The sequence below is a fragment of the Austrofundulus limnaeus genome, unplaced genomic scaffold, assembly GCF_001266775.1.
Source record: "Austrofundulus limnaeus strain Quisiro unplaced genomic scaffold, Austrofundulus_limnaeus-1.0 Scaffold205, whole genome shotgun sequence".
Taxonomy (NCBI): Eukaryota; Metazoa; Chordata; class Actinopteri; order Cyprinodontiformes; family Rivulidae; genus Austrofundulus; species Austrofundulus limnaeus.
The window spans coordinates 439,859-459,363 of NW_013952607.1; the positions used below are offsets into that span (position 1 = coordinate 439,859).

General features: G+C 37.8%; 1 protein-coding gene across 1 annotated transcript in view; it reads right to left on the reverse strand.

Annotated features, from left to right (window-relative positions):
* Positions 1 to 19,505, reverse strand: part of sgk1 (serum/glucocorticoid regulated kinase 1) — a gene marked incomplete at its 5' end in the record, with an annotated part of 34,731 nt that overhangs the window by 11,889 nt on the left and 3,337 nt on the right. Inside the window, 2 exon segments of the mRNA XM_014018900.1 lie at positions 4,598 to 4,661; positions 7,308 to 7,502. Of these exon segments, the coding sequence (XP_013874354.1) occupies positions 4,598 to 4,661; positions 7,308 to 7,502 (259 nt within the window).

A 19,505-nucleotide genomic window follows, 5' to 3' on the forward strand; every position in this document is an offset into this window, starting at 1 on the left:
AAAGTTTGGGAACCACTGTACTTTGGTTCCCAAAGTTGGGCTTGGGACCCAATTATGGGTCATGAAGCACCTTGGAAATCTCCATAAATCAATTTAAAGGGTAATAAAATAATTGCTGATGTAATATTTTCCCTATAATTATTACAAAAACACAAAATAAGTAAAAATAAGTATTTATATTTGTGTATAAGCCGKTTAGATTGTCAAAAAGCCTGTGTTTTTAGGGTTATTAACGAAGTTCATGTACTCAGACCAGTAATATTTGGGGTCACAAGTTTTTGCCATGGATATTTTGTGGGTCAGAAAAGAAAAGGTTTGGGAACCACTGACCTAAAGCACAGTTGAGCAATCCCACTCCAAGACTTGGAATAAAGGGCCACAGATGATGCAACCTGCATCTGTTACACACATCAAGTTCAAGTTTATTTGCCATTTGCAGTAGAGAAAACTACACTGGAAAGGTAGTGAGTGGCAAGAGCTCACATCAACATGCACACATAGACAAATTTTAAAAGGTTAAAAAGTTTCTAAATAAAAACACTGAACACAGAACCTCTCCTCTTCAACAGACTATAAATTCACAGAACAAGTTACATTCCATGTTACTGTGAAAAAGTTAATGTGCGTTATTCAAAACTCTCAGAGCCCGTGGGAAAAAAAAACAATTTAAATGAATGAATGAATGGTTTTATTTGTTCGGGACAGTGTGCAATTAAAACATTTGAGGCATTGCACCAGATGTAGCCTAAGGCTAATTTACATCTGTAGTCCCATCAAACAGTAAAAACAAAACAACATCCAACAGTAAAATATAAATGAGAGGAAAAAAATCAGAAAAATTAAAATAATATAAAATTAAACACTTTGCAATTAAAAAATACATAAAACACTCCACAAATGACGATACGTAGTACATTTGATAGAACAGTCTCCTCGAAGGAAGAAGCTCAAACATATCGTTGGATCATCAGAAGACTTAGAAAAAAGTCTACTTTTAAAAGTATCCTCCAAGGCTGGTAACTTACAGCCTATTGTGTTTCAAGCAGCACGTACTCTGTTTAAACCTTTCCTTTCTTTGCTAGTGAGATTTCTAAACCACACCGTGATAGAGCTAATGAAAAGACTTTCAATTGCACAATGACAAAAACTTGTCTGTTTAGAGTGAACTCCTTAAGTTTGCGTAAAAACATCACACCAACATCACATCATCTACAAACAAAAAACACAAAGAAAGCAATGATTTTTTTGCACTACAATGTGAAGCTAACTTTTGTTGTATTTTGTTTCTAGTTAAATTATTCCTTTAGGCTGATATATCAGAAGCTACTATAGGGGTTATTTTCTTTTTTAATGTATAAATGTCATAGACGGTGAAAACACAGTTTAGTGCCTATAAGCTAGCACTTCAGACATGTATTGCAGACATGAACTGATAAAAAACAGAATATTAAGTTTAGTAGTGTTTTTCACACATCCTTCATCTACAATTGTCAGCACATTTGCCATTAAACCACGGCAAATAATTGTTTGAGCTCATTTTAGTGGAGCCTTGTTTTGTAAACCAACAATAAAGATATCAAGAATAAAAATTAAAGTTATTTTATTGTTGTATGAGAACACTAAGGGCCAGATTAAGATGTTTCAAATGCCACCTCACCGGTTACAAAAGTGGATCGCTTCTACTTTGATTCGCAAAAACCTTATAGCGGTTCATGCAACTGTTATTATGTAAACTCTTGCATTGCTCCCAGCATTGCGTAACGTGGGTTTTTAAGTTGCAATAAATGTAGGCAGCAGGACACTTCCTGGTGCAGCCTGGGACATTTCTTGGTGCAGCCTGGAACACTTGGTGCATTAAAATGTAATGTGAAACTGTGTAAAGGTTTATTGCATGGAAAAATACAAAACCTTTAGGATTAAAGTAACTTTGTTTTTGCAAACTGAGGTTGTTCAGTCATCTTTTCACAAAACGTAAGATATGATTTGTTCACAACATTTCCACCTAACTATATTTCAGAACATCTGACATCCCTTTAAAGGAGTAGTTTAATCTAGCTTCAATAGAAAACAAAAATGAGAAAAAGAAAACACCCAAACCTGTCAACATTTTCACAGCGGTAAACATGTTTGGACATTTTCCTTTAAACTAATAAGCACATTTGGGTTTGGAGTGTCTTTAAAAGTTCATAAAGTACGTGTTTACTTTGTTTTTGTGAATAAGTGCGTGTAATGGAGCAGGCGTGCCTGGTAAACCTTCAGCGGCAGGCTGGTACAAGCAAGATTTACGTCAAAAAAATGGAGAAAGAAACAAAGTTAGGAACACAGATATACACATAAAGACAGGCTCTGTAATTATATGTTATGTAATGTTCTCTGAAAAAGAGGAGCACTATTAGAACATAAGTGCTGATTCACTGCACTGCAGCAGGCTGGTAAACACACTGAAGCTTTTAAGAAGACTTTTTAGTAAAGTCACTTTGTTGCAAAAAGCAGGGATTTTAAAGCAAGAAGTAGAGCAAAACAAACAAATACACGTTTTGCTTTAATATTAAACAGTCAAGACTGTATTTTAATATAATAATTCCTACTGCCTCTTTTCCTTTACTTGTTGTTGTTTACACACGACCAAGTCAGTGACTCATAAAAGTGGTTTTCTTTCATTTCTGAGTTCTTGTAAAAGCCTTAATTGGTGAACTTGGGTCGACAGGGTGTAGCAGAGAAACAACAGAGACCACAGGAACAGCTTGTCAGCAGCTCAGTAAATTGCAAGCTGAAAGCTTTTTTTTCTACTAATAGGGGCAAAAACAAACCCCTTTTTAAAATCAAAATCTTGTTATTCTTGTAATATTCCAGATAATTGCTGATCTTCTCCAAACATAGCACAAAATAATGTTTACACTGACATATCTGCATTTGACACATTTTATATGGGTACATTTTTAAAACTGAGCTCATAAATAATGACGGAAAAGTTCGGATGAAACAAAATTACTGTACTGATGAGTCAGTGTTAGATGGGAAGAGGAAGTTCAGATACTTTAGTGGTTCTGTGGAATGACAATGAACAATTATTATCTTATCTGTTGTAGATAGCTCTTTCAGCAACCTCAGTTTGGAGAAAAAGGTTTTAATTCAGACTAAACTGAAAAGCAAATGGCTAGTTCTGACTGGACCATGACTGAATGGATTGTTACCATCTTATTTGTTGTAATTTATTCTATAAATCGTATCACTATATCACGTGTTACAATTAGTCTGGCAAAAATAATACAATTTATGTGTGTCAAGTGCCCCAGATTGCACAAATAGAGCAAAATACTGTTTTGATTGTATAAATAGTTGTTTATTAAATTCCAAAAGCCACATATTTATGGTAATCTTGTCAAAAATACATTTGGTCAATCGGATGGATCCTCTAATTTAAGCTAGGTTTATAGTTGACGAGTTGAACATTGGTCCCTTGTTGTGCACCTTCTAATTTTTGCACGCACCGCATTCCATTTAAAGACTTTATGTGTTTGTTTCACAAGTTAAAAAGTGTACTGCCACATATCCTTTATGAGATTACACTAATATAATAGTCACGTATGAATGCCGACACTGCTCGCTTAGGTCTGCATGCCATCAGTGGAGCCCTGCGCAACTATAACCAAGCTTTTAGATGGTGTTTGAGATGCTGAAGAACATGTTGAATGTTATGATCTTAGATATGACAGAAGGGGGAGTAAAATGATATCAACATGGCAATATTTCAGGAAAAAATGCATCTTTTGTCATGCAGCCCTGGTTTGAACAATAAAATAGTAAAATATATAAAATGGCAGTTGAATGATGCGATACTCTCAAGGTCTAGAATGTATGCTTTTCTAAATGTGTGGTTTAGTTTAAATTATTTAAATCATTTTATTTTTATTGAAGAAGAAAATTGCATTACATTTCGTCTGCTGATTCTGATGAAAGCTGAGTTAGATAACTGCACAGTGAGCTCACTGCTGCTGAGAACCCATGTCTTGTCCAGATCGTGACACTGACAGCTGTTGTACTTTAGACCGGACTCTGATTTGTGGCACAAATCGGCAGCATGATAAGAAAGTTCCCTGACTTACAGTCACTTTGGCCATAAATGCAGACGGACTCTCACCCATACAGTAAGCAGTGGCGGCTGTATATAGGCCAAGTCGTCCAGCTTGCATGCAATCAACGGCTGGCGTGAAGCTGTAAACAGAACAGGTCATAGTGCTGATGTGTGTGATGATCTGTCCTGAGGATTGTTTCTGCAAAGTGCTGCTTTGCCACATTCTGCAACAAAAAACAGTAATCTGTGGTTTGGGACAACAGTAATTATCCTGCAGGTTTAGAGGTTGGACCAGAAAGCCAGGAGCTGAAGTGAGATGAAGTCATCAAAAACAGAATGAGGAGCAGGAGGTCAATTTGGACGCAGGAAACAAACAAATGATGAGGTGGAACGATAAACAGATAGGATGAAGACAAACAAAAAAAAATACGTGACAAGAGTTGGAAAGAAGAAGGTAGGAGGACAGAGATGAATACAAAAAACCCTTAAAGACAACAATAGGCGTTGTGGGCATTTACTTACCATTGTCACCAGGGCAACAATAGTTATCTGAATCTGACTCATTGTGGTAGTACAGGTCCATCGCCTGCGGGCAAAATAAAAAAAATGGCATTACTTCAACAAATAATTTGCTACAGCTGTTTTCAGTATTTTATTTAAAGTAGTGTTTCTGTTTCCCCTAGCTCAGGACTATCGAGGCCCTCGAGGGCTGCTATACTACATGTTAGAGAGGCAGGCAGCAGGGGGTGTCCAACGTGGTCCTAAATGACAACATTTTATATTCTGCCATTTCTTTATAAAAGACTCAGAATTTCACTATATGTTCTTTATTATGTGTTTAATCAGAACAGGTTTGGGTTGAAGGGATGAATTGAAGGAAATTAAAGGATTTGAATTTGAATTGAATTGAATTGATCCCTGATTAGTTGTAACATTAGACTTTATTTGATAAACATATATTTTAACTGTTAAAAAAGACTTTAAAATACTGTTGGCTGTTTAGTTTATATAATTTTTAAACTAAAAGTTAAAAAATATATTACATGGATGGGGCCATTTTATTTACATGCAAAGCATTCTGGGTAAATGATGACATGGATAGGTCCTCGGTGTGAGCGAGCTATATCCAACCTGAAGGTTAATCTCAGACAATATCTGACAATCGACTCTTTTAAATGAAACCAGAGAGCGTTGACAGAGAGGAGAAGGTAGAAATGACTCAGCCTGGAACTGAAAATATGGATGGAGGACAACAGAGCTGCTTCATGGAAGAAGAACCTCAGATTAGCTTGTTAGCTTTAGCGTTAGCCCCGATGCTATCACCATATATATATGTATTAGCTCAGCGCTACACATTCTCCTCTTGTCACTGAGGTCCTCCATCCACATGACAGAGAGGGGAACGCAAAAATGACTCAGCTTGCAACTGAAAATATGGATGGAGGACCTCAGTTTAGCTTGTTTGTCGTGCTAGCGCTGAGCTAATACATATAAGGTAATACAGCATTGGCGCTAGCGCAAAGGCTAACAGGCTAAGCTGAGATTCTTTCTTCCATGAAGCAGCTCTGTTGTCCTTCACTATATTTTTAGTTCCAGGCTGAGTCATTTCTACCTTCTCCTCTCTGTCAACGCTCTCTGGTTTCATTTAAAAGAGTCGATCATCAGATATTGGCCAAGATTAACCTTCAGGGTGGATATAGCTCGCTAGCAGCCTCACACCGAGGACCTATCCACGTCATCATTTACCCAGAATGCTTTGCGTGTAAATAAAATGGCTCCGTCCGTGTTAAAAATATTTTGAAAAATTATAAAAACTAAACATCCTTCAGTATTTTTACAGTCTTTATTTTACAGTTAAAGTATATTTTTATCATATAAAGTCTAACGTTACAACTAATCAGGGATCCCTTTAAAAATAAAAGCAAACCCACTTTCTTTTTTCACAATCGACAATAAGTTCGGCAGCTGTCACACGACAGAATAAACATAAGGCACGTTTTTATAACTGCTCCATCGTATCAGATTTGTGGTTTACACTGTATACATATATATTTTTCTTTTGCTGTCAATCATCAACTCTTTGAAGTGGCTGGCGTCTCCGTTAAATACAGTCTTAACCTAGTTTTGCTATGCTGCTCCATGCTCTGAACACTTATCACTGCTCGCTGTAAGTTTCCCTTGAGCATTTCTCTGTGAGTGAGACAAGTCGGGGCATGTGTGTATATCTAGTGTGTGTGTGTAGGTGTGTGTGTGTACATGGCTTATTTGTTGGTTTTATTACTTTCTTCACATAATGTATTCAATGCTTTCAACAGCCAGCCTGCTCCACCAGTCATTTGATCCTCATTAAGTATTCTAACTGACAGCAGCTTTGTCTCTTCATTGTTTCTCTAATGAATACACAAAACCTGGCCTCCTTGTTTTTGCATGATTTTGCATCCTTCTTCTAGCACTCCTTCATCTCATTGTTTATTAATTTGGTCTGGGTCCGATGAAATGTTAGTGTCTGTACACAACTTTGTCCAGACCAGTAGTCATTATGGGGACCAAAGACTGCTCCTAATATAGTGGAACTTCATTTTTGGGTTGGGGATTAGGTTTGGGACTAAGGTGTAAATTGAGTAAAAGTTAGGTATGTAGGTTTATGGAAGGGTAAGGGTTAGGCAAGAGAAATGACTGGAAATGAATAAAAGTCAATAAACCTTCCCAAGAAGGATAAACTACAAACTTGTTAGTGTGTGTGTGTTTGTGAGTGGGTGTGTGTGTGAATCATGGAGGAGTATTGTTTTATAATATTCCTGGTATTTGACAATAAAATACTTCTGTGTAATCTATTAAACTACAACACAAGAACTTAAAATCCCAAAATATAGCTTTTAGCAACATTGTCCATTAGTACAAAGAGAAACGATCTCCGCAGTTTCAAAGGTTTTTGAGCCATGATTTAGCTCATTGATAGCAAGCATTGCATTAAAAGTAGGTCGTGATAAGTCGAATCTCATTTAGCCGAAATCAGAAATTAATTCAAAGAGGCCATGAGTACTTTGCACAGGAGTGAAGAGAACTAAATGATCTGTAGCCAAACTAAATTCTTCATAAAAAAAAACTTCATGAAATCGTGGCAAACAATGCATAAACGATGTCATCACAGAACAAAGCAACACTAACAGGAAGACTTTACCAGGAGCTCTGAATTGAACTAATTATTAGGAGAGTGTTTGCTAAAACCTACTTGTGTTCGTTGGCGTGGCTGCCAGGTGTCCTCGAGGGCGTAGCTGATGTAGGGTCCGTTGCAGATGGAGCACTCCAGGATGACAGGACCGGCCAGGAGAGGCGAGTGGTGGAGCCCCCAGCAGTCGGACTCAGTCTCCTTCTGTTTGCCTGTGTTCTCATTATGATGGCGAGACAGCATCTTCCACTTCCTGACCTGGAAGTTGAGAAGAATCAGATTTCCTCTTTGAGTTTGATGTTTGAAATCAGATTCAATAGCTTTAATCCAAACTGGGCCTTTGGTCATTGCGATATGATCCCGTACTTCAAAAGCAAATATGATTTTTCTTATTTAGCAAATGGGGACCATTTAAAGACGCAGCCTCTTTCACACGAATCAAACTGACCTTTTCAAAACCTTGCAACCGCAGCAATCGTTTTAGTTATTTACCTGTTAAAAATACGCAATGCATCTATTACAATGGCAACACTGGTGCAGATGGTTCCTTGCTTTTTTGGCTGACAACAGAATTCAAACAAAGCTAGACTGGCATTTTTGAGACCATGTAAGGTTAGGTCGGGCTCACACTGAGACAATGTGAAAGTAGCCTTCATATCACTTTTTCTGAACGTTTTCCTATATTTCAAAAAAAGAATAAAAATACTCTAATGGTACATAACAAAATAAATATCTAAATTTTCATATTTAACCCTTTTGTTTGCCTACAACTAATTTGGATAAACACAAAAATAGTTTACAGTTTAAAAAATATTATTAGTTAAGTATAGTGGGAGTAAAGAACTGCTGACATTTTAAATTCACTTGGTCATTATTTGAGGTAAGGCCCAGGGGTGATTCATGGTTTCTGTGAAGTTTTGAGAAAGAACAGTAATTTCTTCTCCCTCGTACTGACATGACATGGCCATGCCTTGTTGTGTATATAAAACAAGGAAGTAAAAGTAGAACATAATCAAAACTAGACTGTCAGGATCACGACTATGTAGCAAAATACCCATAACTTGAACAGTTTTGCCACTGCTAGCTTGTTGACTTATGCTAACGTAGTTTTAATAGCTCCATTTTCTTAAATCAGGATTCTGCATGTAGAATGCTTACAACTAGTTCTTTTTGGGTCTTTTATTAAATATATAAACAATTCAAATGTGCATTGCAGTCTGTGTGAACTGCTTGTGTAATCTAAGCACATTAACAGCGCAGCTATGACAGCAGCGGGACCAACAAACTTGTGACAGCAAGCGTCGGCATCTAGTGCTTATGAATAAAACATCATAAGGCCATATTTGTTTTGAACAGGAGGCAGAGAGTGAGTCAGTCGTGGCTTTAGCGGTAATCTCTTCTCTCGTGACAGCTGCAGCGACAGACTCTCCGGAGGACAAACTTACCACGAAACCTCCTTTTCTCAATCAACATTTAGCATGTGTCTGGCAACGCTGACAGAATACATATCACAGGCAGAAACAGAAACGTCCTTCAAGTACGCACACACACAAAGACAGACATGAGAGAAAGAGAGGGTGTGTGCGAGCTGACTGTAAGGCAATAAAGGAGAATAGAAGCTCAAAGGTCACCAGGTAACCAAATTACATAGCTGGATGTGTCAGTGACCCAGAGCTGCTCTTACCTATGGTAAAGGGTGTCCTTGGCACCTGACAGCTTCAAAGACTGAAGCGATATGAAAAAAGGCTCATTGCAGCCTCTATCAGAAGCTTTGCTGGCCCTCTGCATTGTGGCCTGGGAATAGTGTGTGTGTGTGTGTGTGTGTGTGTGTGTGTGTGTGTGTGTGTGTGTGTGTGNGTGTGTGTGTGTGTGTGTGTGTGTGTGTGTGTGTGTGTGTGTGTGTGCGGCGCGCACTGCAGTTCAAACTTACAACTCAGCAAAAAAACTTTACTCGATTGTGGATGATTGTTGAATCCTAATACTGTGGAGCCCACGAGGAGACATGGGAGATTTTTATTCTTTTGCGTTCCCCCGCAATAGTATAGCGTTACCTCGCAATACATTTTGCATTCCCTCGCAAAAGTAGTTTATCACTGTTGTGCCTGCCGTTTTATTAACAAACTCACATGTTCACCATTAGCGAGTTAGCCTACTGCTTTAATTCAGCTTCAGAATGAATAAATCACACAGCTACGCATGGAAGTATGTCATATACAGATACTTTAACACAGTACAGCCACGCAACATCAATGTCAATTTCACGAACTTGTGGCGACACATCCTGTTTTGGTAACCGGATATTTCAAAATAAAAGTCTGATTTAATTCAGTTCATATACAAAACAATCTTATGCGTGGGAACGCAAATCAATTTTGTCAGGTAACGCAAAAGCATTGCGAGGTAGCGCAAAGATATTGCGAGGTAACGCAAAAGTATTGCGAGGTAACGCAAAAGTATTGCGAGGTAACGCAAAAGTATTGCGAGGTAACGCAATACTATTGCGTGGGAACGCAAAAGAAAAAAAATCTCCCCGTCCCCTCGCAATACAGAGTGGTCTTGGGAGGTTGGAGCACTTTACTGAACCTTTACTGAGGACATCAAAATTTACACTGTTTATTAAAGAAACAGTTTGTTAGCATAACTCCTATACCTTACATCTGTTGAAATGGGGTTCCACAAAGATTGTGAACTTGTAGATATCTCTTTGAACAACCTCAGTTTGGAGAAATACAGTGTTTTTTCCGAACAGACTGATGAGCTAACAGCAAAACTAGATGCTAGCTTGGACCAAAAAAGTGAAAGGCTACCATAATGAACAATTTCAAAAATGTTATTGCAGTTCATGGGAATGCTATTTTACACAAAGTTTTGCATTAGTTAGTCATTCACAAAAAAATGTTGGTTATTTAGCTAACTAGCATTTCTGGTGCAGCCTGGGGCTTTTTCTGCAGAAACATCCTTTCTGCCAGAATAACCATTTAATGCAAAAGTGAATTATTTAAGACTGGAGCTGCTTTAAGAAAGCATACATTTACTTTTAGCCAGGCCCATTAGCTTGTAAATCTGGTCAGTCATAAACTCCAAGGTTGCTCAGTAAGTTCAGCTGGTGAGTCATTAATTGTTCATAACCTTTCCCTGTTCAGAAGTTCTGAAATCCCTTTAACATAAATTCATTTTGACCAATGTAAAAATAAACCCCCCAATCTAATCTTGATTTTAAAAGTCTGGAATTTGAGATACTGCAACATTATCTTTGCATTATAAATCTCTGCAACATTTCATCCTTTTTAAAAACCTTTGAACTGTTCCCTGCATGTTCTAAAATGTACGCATTTATTATTATGTCATCTGTTTTTCTTGCTCAAAGGAAAAATTACCAGGATTGCTTCAGGGGACAAGAATATGTGCACACAGGAAGTGCACACAAATAAACGAGAACCACTGACAGACCTCTTTCCTGACATTTGACCTTGTTTTGAGTTACGACCTATTAAGACGCAAGCTATTACATTACATAAGAACTTTAAGAATAAGACCAGATTTGTCCTTGTGCCTCATGAGCTCAGAATATGATAAAGTCTAAGGAAAATCTCCTAAGAGGCCGGGATGTTCAAATCAGACCTAGAACTTTATAAGAAATTAAAGGAAAGCATATATAATTTCATATTTAATTAGAAACCCTTCCTCAGCCAAACAATTTTTTTGAAAGACAAACACTTTACCGTAAGGTCACCACTTGACTCTGTAGTGATAAAAATGCAAAACAAAAACCCAAAAAACAAATCATAAAGTCAATGTCAGTCATCAATCAATCACTTGAGTACGAAGAAATTTGGACATTTTTGATAAGTTTCTTGTAACCTTCCTGCGTCACTCAAACAGTATTAGACCTCTTTTCTTAGAACTGTTTCTTTACAACCTTGTATTGCATTTTACAATTTTGTTTTCCAGCAGCTCCCATTTATGCAACTCTTCTTCTTACAGGTTTAGGGAGTAAGACAAAAGCAAAGACAAACCCATATTTTGAAAGACAAAGAGATGATAAACAGAGAAAATTAGGCAATCTTTTACAAGAGAACTATTTCTGTGTCAGAGTTAAGACTTTTCTCGTTAATGCAAAGGTCACGGCTCTTTCTGCACTCTGTTTTTCTTCTCCCACTGTTAGACAGAGGCAGCAGGTCTGAAAATGAGCAATGATTGAGGGTTAAAGCTATTGCTCAGATTATGAAAAGGAAACAACACATTGATGTCCAATATGAGAATCTATATTACAAAATGTGACAGAAACAGCTGTTATTCAATGGACAAGCCAAAAAGAAAGGCAGATAGCATAGGTCATGTAACGTTGACCCAGCTCACACTTCATTTTCATTCAAAGTGACTTTTGTCCTTTTTTAGGTCTCAAGGAGTTTTATGACAAGGTCTCTGAGTTCAGACTTCCTGGCAAAACCATTAATATTCATAACCTTCATCGTGCTTTAGCACATAGACATTTTGTTGGAACTTAAAAAGCTGCTCTCTCCCTGACATCTACTTCCCATTAAAAAAAGTCTATGGCGACGCGGAGACTGTTGACCTTCCAACAAGGGCTGTAAGGTTTTCTTCTCTTCTGTTATTTATAACAGGTCTTTTGTCTCAGCAAGATATTTAACACACCTTGGGAAGCTAAAACATGAAGACAGACATTGTTTTTGAAGGAGATCATCATCATATCATGTCACACCAGAAAGACAGCCATGTCTTTGCTCTCCCATTGACCTGACAGAGGTCTGCAGATGTTTTATGTACTGGACTTAAGGTGCAGGAAAATAAAAGATGGTATATGTTCTGGAGTTGATGACCACATTCAGGTTGATTTCAGTCCCCATTTTACCAAGCTGATTTTGGTCTTCCTGACACCGGTTTGGTACCAATTCAGAGCACACAATTCGTTTGTCCGCAGTCTAAAACTTTAGCCAATGAGGGTCAAGTTAGGAATGTGCTCTGTGACTCTGCTAATACAGCTGTAGAGACTGATCTTAACAAACATTGAAGAAGATGGAATTTAATTTCCTACGTGTTTTTAATGATGATGTATCCAGAAGTCTAAGATTTGATTCAGACTGAAAACAACTTTAAAACCACTGTTTACCTTTACCTCAGAGTCTCCTGAGCTTGTTCCAACCAGATCTGGGTAAAACATTACAACGTTATAGGCTGCAAGTCCAGGAAACTGCAGCTGAGGGGTTTTGCACTTTGGTCCAGTTAAAGCTCGTCTGTATGTCAGTGGGAATAATCGTCAAATGTCACCATGGGGGTCTTTTAATTTTCATCTTCTGTGAGAGATCACACTACACACTTTTAAGTTTAATGTTTCAGCTACTCTCTTCCACAACCAAACCACTTGGGTTTGGAGCAAAAGACAAGCAAAAAGAGGTTTTTCACAGCTCCTTTCCAGGACCGTAATTTAAGAATTTTTGAATTTGTATCAAAACATTATTAGTAAAATCAATAGAGATAGATGATGATACAAAAGTAGTAAGGCTGTAACTAATAAAAGGATGGATAATAGCCGGAATCCAAGTTTTTCCCCAAAAGTCCTTCAGCTTTTGCCAGGCATGCGATGGAACTCATCCAATCTGACACAAGCCGGCTTCATCCAAAACCTCAGCTGGCACTTCACCAGTTTCATCCCAAAGTAAAAAAATTGAAAATGTCACAGAGTCCTCACATTTATAATGTCTGAATGTGAATATGTGCTGAGACACCTAACAAGAGGGAGGAAAAAAAGAAAGAAAGTTCTGAGTCAATTAAGGTGAACTGTTCCAAAGAAAGTACAAGCAGAAGTTGGGAATGAGAAGCTGCACTGATACAGTATGCATGACGGGCCAACGGCTTGGAAAGGAATTTTGGCTCCCAGTGCTCTCCGTGTAACTCTTTGTACCAAAAAATAATTGGACCTTTCTGGGGTGTTCCTCCTAATTCCATCTTCCTCCTGCTGCTCTCTAAAACCCCTCCTGACAGTAATTCAATTCATGGCAAATGCAGCTAAAGCTCCAACTCAGCCAAGGATTTTACTGATACGACCTGATTGGCAGGTGATCAGAAGAATTTCGCCAGAGACAAAACCGCGAAACCTTGTTTTTATCTTGTTATTGAAAGAAACAAAACTGCAATGAGTCTTTTTTGCTGAGTCTATATGTTTTTAATCATGCTGTAGCACTGTATTTTACCAAAATAAGGTCCTCACTGTCAATTGATTTTTTTTAATCAGCAGCAGCTCAACATTTTCCATCCAGTCATTAGAATTTAGATTTAAACATGTAATGACTGCAGGACAGAGTTCATGTCCTTGCCTCAGAAATGTCAGCAGACTGCCAGTAAAGCTGTGTGATCTCTAATCTGACACTTAACTTATCAATCATTAGCTTCCAAACCTGTGAGGTTTAGCAGGAATGTAAATCAATTCTTAGATGACATTTAGAGACAAAGTCCAGAAAGCAAAGTGCAGCAAAAAAAATATTGTCTCGTGTAGTACGGCAAAATAAGACAGGAAGAAAACCTGAGCTCGATTCTAGAGTGCCTGGCAGTTAAAGACCCAGATCTAATCTCCCATTCATCTCAACATGCTTCAGAAAATAGTTGCAAACCAATTGTGTCACCATCTGGACAGAAATAATCTGTTTAAGTTGGGATTTAGAGCTCATCATAGCACAGAAACAGCACTGGTAAAGGTTACTAATGATATTCTCATATCATGGACTCAGACAGTGGACGTATGTCAGTACATGTCCTGTTAGATCTCAGTGCTGCCTTTGATACAGTTGATCACAATATTCTATAACAGAGACTTGAATATGATAATGGGATTACAGGAACGAGACTCAAAATGTTTTCATATTTAGTTGATAGATTATTGTTTTCTTCATACACCAGCGTTAGTCATGGAGTTCCTCAAGGTTCAGTGCTTGGACCAATTCTCTTTACTTAATATGTGATTCTATTAGGCAAAGTTATTACACAGCATGGGCTAAAATTTCACACATGCCAACCCCTTCAGATGTTTGCCTGTATCTTGAAACTCACAAATCTGTAGGACTTAAATCAACTTATGATTGCCCTATATGTGTTCATGCAAAATGGGGGAAAATCTATGTAATTTACAGACAATTTACACAACTTGACATATTTGAACTTTCGTTGTTATGCTGATGATACTCAATTATATTATACTGTATTTTCTGCTTTTAAACTCAGACAAGACTTCCTTTGCATGGCATTAGTTTGGCCTTCGGTTCTAGTAATGTGAAGAACTCAGTGAACTGAACTCAATTCAGTATTTCTGTCCACTACTTCGGGTAAAGCTTGCTCAGATCAAAAGTCAGTCAAACCTCACATATAAATGACTTTTTCTCTCAGACACGCTTGGCTTCCCTCCTCTCCCTGAATTTCTTCAGCACTCGTCTTTTCTTTGCTTCACTTTCTGCCTCCCTGATTTTTTTTCCCCCCTGCATGAGCAAGTTTTGGACAGTAAACACTAATGAGATCTGAATGATCCAGGGTTCTTTTCTGGTTAAACCACACAAACTGATTAACACAAATCACCTGATTTATAGTGAGAACAGATTATAAGAAAATGGCCAGTGAATGACGCTATTAAACTACTTAGATAAAAGTTACTAGCTCACATATTATACAACAGTTTATAATAATTCACATATTGTGTCTGACTCAATAAGGAGTTACACAATGCTTTAAATAATACAACTTGCAGGGTGTTGTAGAGAAGCTAAATCTGGATGACATATGAGGTAGTTAGATCACTTTACTGCTCTTAGTGCTGCAATTTGTAAGTTTTCTAGCTTGCAGAAATGTTTTATTTACAACCCAGAATGCGAAGAGAATTAAGAGGAGGAAATTAGCTTGGTAAGTCCAGACCTTATTTGGTAATTCTGTCACAGTTAATTGGACGTAATAACTCAGAAAACGTCATAGAAATAGAGAAAACTGAACGGCCTAAAAAATATGACCCAAGCAGAATACTCTTGTTTTTACAGCTAAGCTATGCCATAGAACGTTTGCTACATTAAAAAGGAGACTTTTTAAATTTATTTTATGTTATTATGCCAATAATCTAAGTTTGTGTTACATCATACATACAGCTTTCCAAAACTTCTGTGTTCATCTTGAATAGCCACCAGCTTGATAGTTCAGTGGATACACAAACTCCCAAATCTATTTAAAGTGTTATGTTTATTGTCATGCTGCAGACAATTGATCTGTCAAACAATAAGAACATTGTGGTATTGAACTCAAATCTAAAATAAGCTAAGAGTAAAACCCACAATTTTGATATATAACATAGTTTAAGATTTTACTATTAGAATAAACTTCATCTGTATAATTTTCTATCATGTTTTCAAAAGTTTTATTTATTCTTAAAGGTCATCAAAATAGTTCAGGTTTGGTAAAAGCAATTTAAAGCTTCAAAGCTTTTCTGCGCTTTTAGATTTTTTGGAAAGTAATGAAATTCTGTAAAGATGGCATGTTACGAGAAGCAGTCAGCAAAAGTTTACACTCTTTTTTTCTTTAATTAAGACTTCATCAAAAACAGGCTTGAGCTGCGAGATTAGCAGAAAGGCTGCATTTGCATTATTTTCTGTGTGTTTTTGTGAGTGTGGCAGTCTGCTGCTGGTGTAGATTGGACACTAAAGGTCGTCCTTATCTGGAGGATTTATAAGCTTTTGATTTCTTTTCATGCTCAGGCAGCACTGGACCAGATGGCCTGACCTAATCTTCTAACTTCTTTTTTTTTCTCATCTTCTAACTTCTAATAAAACTGTCCACATGTCTCACTCTTAGTTTGTGTCTTCATGTCTCCCCTATATGCTTTTTTGTTGGTATTAAAGAGATATTTCAATTACTTTGAAGTGGAATTTGGTGGAAAAGTCTTAAACAATGATCTTCCCTGTTACAGATGGTAACAGAGTTTAATTCTGAACTGACTGACGATCCAACAGCTTGTCCAAGTGAACAGTGGATTTCTGCTGACTTATAAATCTCAAAGATTTTATAGCAGTTGATGCAAATACTATTGTATAGACCAGGGATGGGCAAATGATGAAAGGGGCCACAATTTTTGTTGACACTATGGGAGGGCCACATGCCATTGCACACCCAAATGCAATAAAACTACCATTTTTTAAATGTTTGTGTAAATATATTAAACCAACATACCGTGCAGTAACTTAACATATTTTATGATCAAATTCACGTGTGACAGTTACACTGTTGTTTTATAAATATGAATAATGTTGTTTATGTACTTTCAATTTCAGTAAAGTCCTCATATTTAGCTTTGTGCAACATGTAGTGGCAAATTATAATAAAATCCTTCATGACAGTAGATGCGTTTCCATTGAAAATGCGCAAATTAGATCTTCGAAAATAAATTTGCTCAATGGAAACACGTCAATTTCGAAAAAACTTCCTTTTTTCGACAAAAGGTTTTTGCGTTAGGATAAGGTGGTTTTTCGGCCGTATCGAAATTGGTGTGTTTCGCAAAACTGTAATGGAAACATTTTTTTTTCGCATCACGGGAGTCACGTGATCAACAACCGGCTGTTTCCACTGGCTAAAAAGATGACGACGAAGAAGACAACAGGAAGTAGAAGTAATAGTGAAATCACCGAAGTTGTAAAAGAAAGTAATAAACTCACCGACTACAATTTCCCAAAAATGCTATATGTAGCCGCTCCCAAGGGGCTTGTCACTCGAAAGCCTCGATAAGATGCCGACGTCTCCTCTGATGGCTGATGATGTGCGCTAGTGCCGTGGTAGCAACATGCTATGTGTTTACATCCATTGCCGCCATGTTTGTAATGACTTATAGCGAGAATAAACGTATTCACGCGTGACTTTAATAGCATTTCTTACTTAATGGAAACACCACAATTGCAAAACTGTGTTTTTCGACATTAACAGAATATCAAGAAAGTTTTGCACACATTTGCAATGGAAACGCAGCGTCTTTAAACAAACTAAACTCATGGTTTTGCCTTGCAATTTAGTAGAAGGTCTACCTACCTAAAGGAAAAAAAAAGTGCTTGACATGCCGGTTGTGGCCCATAGGCCACCAGTTTCCTGTCCATGGTATAGACATTTACATCACCATCAATTTAGTTTTTCACTATTATTCACATAGAATTCTGTGGGTTGTGGGGCATTTTGGCAAGAAAATTGTAATATGTCATTAAAGTCAAATTTAATCTCTTATTTCTTCCAACTGAAGCTGTTGGAAGATCTATCTACACCAGGTTAGATTTTAATGTAGGAACCTCACTTCAAAAGACTTACAGTAAACATTTGTTTTTCCTGCTCCACAGGAACACGCAACAATAAGCACACCTGTTTCATATGATAAAACAAACTACCATAAAACTTGGTCTATATTTATCTTTGGCTCTGATGGACTCATGGAAAGGTAGTGGAAGGGGTGAAGGCTAAAGAGCGCTGGGTCAAGGCTAAGATAAGTTACCTGCATTTTTAATGGTGCTGACTTGGTTTAATTAGAAAAAAATACTGTGATGGCTTTTTAATGAGGAGGAAGAGGAGGTACATGGGCAGGCTGAGTGATCTGTTTTATTGGAAAAAAGAACTTTACATGAGAGTGAATCCCTCTTTTACCAACTCGGATCAGTTTTCATACAGCTCCTCCGGTAAACAAGCTGCAACAACAGTTTTGCTGCCAAGTGCAGATTAATCATGTATCTCCTCTCACATTAAGAGAGCCTAAACAGAACACAAAGGTTCTGGTTTTAATACCAGCGGGCTCTTTTATGGCAACAAAATGGGTTTCAGCAGCTGATAATGAATGCCAGAAGATGCATCTCTTTTGTCATCCGCTGCCTTCTTTAGTCATCCTTACATCTTCGACAGCTTGGCTGAAGCAGCTGGGCAGAAACATTTCATAATAAGTAACTCCCATTTGCATCCGGGCCAGGCAGCGGGGTAGTTAGCCTCCATCAGGACAGAGCAGAGACTTTGACATGAGAGGGAAAACATCTCTATTATTTCTCTCAGCAAGCATGGCGCTTTGCGAGTGTTTGGCCGGAGCACTCAATCGTGGTACTACCTCGTATGGAGTCTGCATCAAGGCATCTACTAAAAGCTGCTTGTCCGAGAGAGATTTGCCGTATTTATTCATGTATAATACGATCTCATGTATAATGCTACCCCCACTTTTTGAGCTTAAAAAGCATTAAAAATTTAATCCTCAAACTACCTCTAATTTCATACAGAATTCAAGATTTTTCAGCCTTTGCAGTCTTTATACATGTCAGTAAAATGATCATTGGTATCAAGGTATTTTGACAACAAATATATATCAGCTGTAGCAGCATCATATGAATTCTGGCATTTTACACAAAGTCCATCGGGATGCGCCAACACAAAAGTCAGACTTCACGAGATTTGGACCATCTTCTGAGGGAAAAGCAGATTACTTCCTATTCGCGAGCGCCCCCTCTGGTGGGGAAACTTTATTCAGGGATACAAACTTTTTCAGAACACCGGTAGACGGCAGCCATTACAGACGAACATGGTTTGTTGTTCCAGGAGCGGCCCGGTCACACGCTAATGCCATTAGTTCGCTTTCATTTCTAAGGTGCAGGAATAATTTTTACCCCTTTTTTTTCACATCATGTCACCTGCCTGGATCTGTTATTATCTCGCTCTGAAGCACGAAGGAGTGACAGAGGTAAGCTCCTTTCAACAGCTTTTTACGACGCGGTCTCATTTCCGGACTCAGGCGTTTTGTGAATTAAGCTGATATTTCAGTTAAAATACATAAGTAAAAATATTTATCCGAGTATAGTACCACCCCCCAACTTTATGGATGATTTTATTGATTTAATTTTACGTTTTATACTTGAATAAATACGGTATATGCCGTCAATCACTGATCAATGAGAATTTGCAATGTGAGCTCTGCAGCAAAAAACAAACAAACAAACAAAAAATAAACAGACTTGGCCTGTTCTCAGCTCAACGCAGCAGCCCATTATCTCTGCAGACACACAGGTTATCTCCTCTGAGACAGATCTGTGACACTCCTGACAGACCCATCTATTCTGAGGGCAGGAGGTGGGTTTGATGGTGATGCAGTGAGGCAGAAGGACCCCTAAAACTTAAGTGAAACAAAATAGAATATATGTGTGTGTGTGTGTGTGTGTGTGTGTGTGTGTGTGTGTGTGTGTGTGTGTGTGTGTGTGTGTGTGTGTG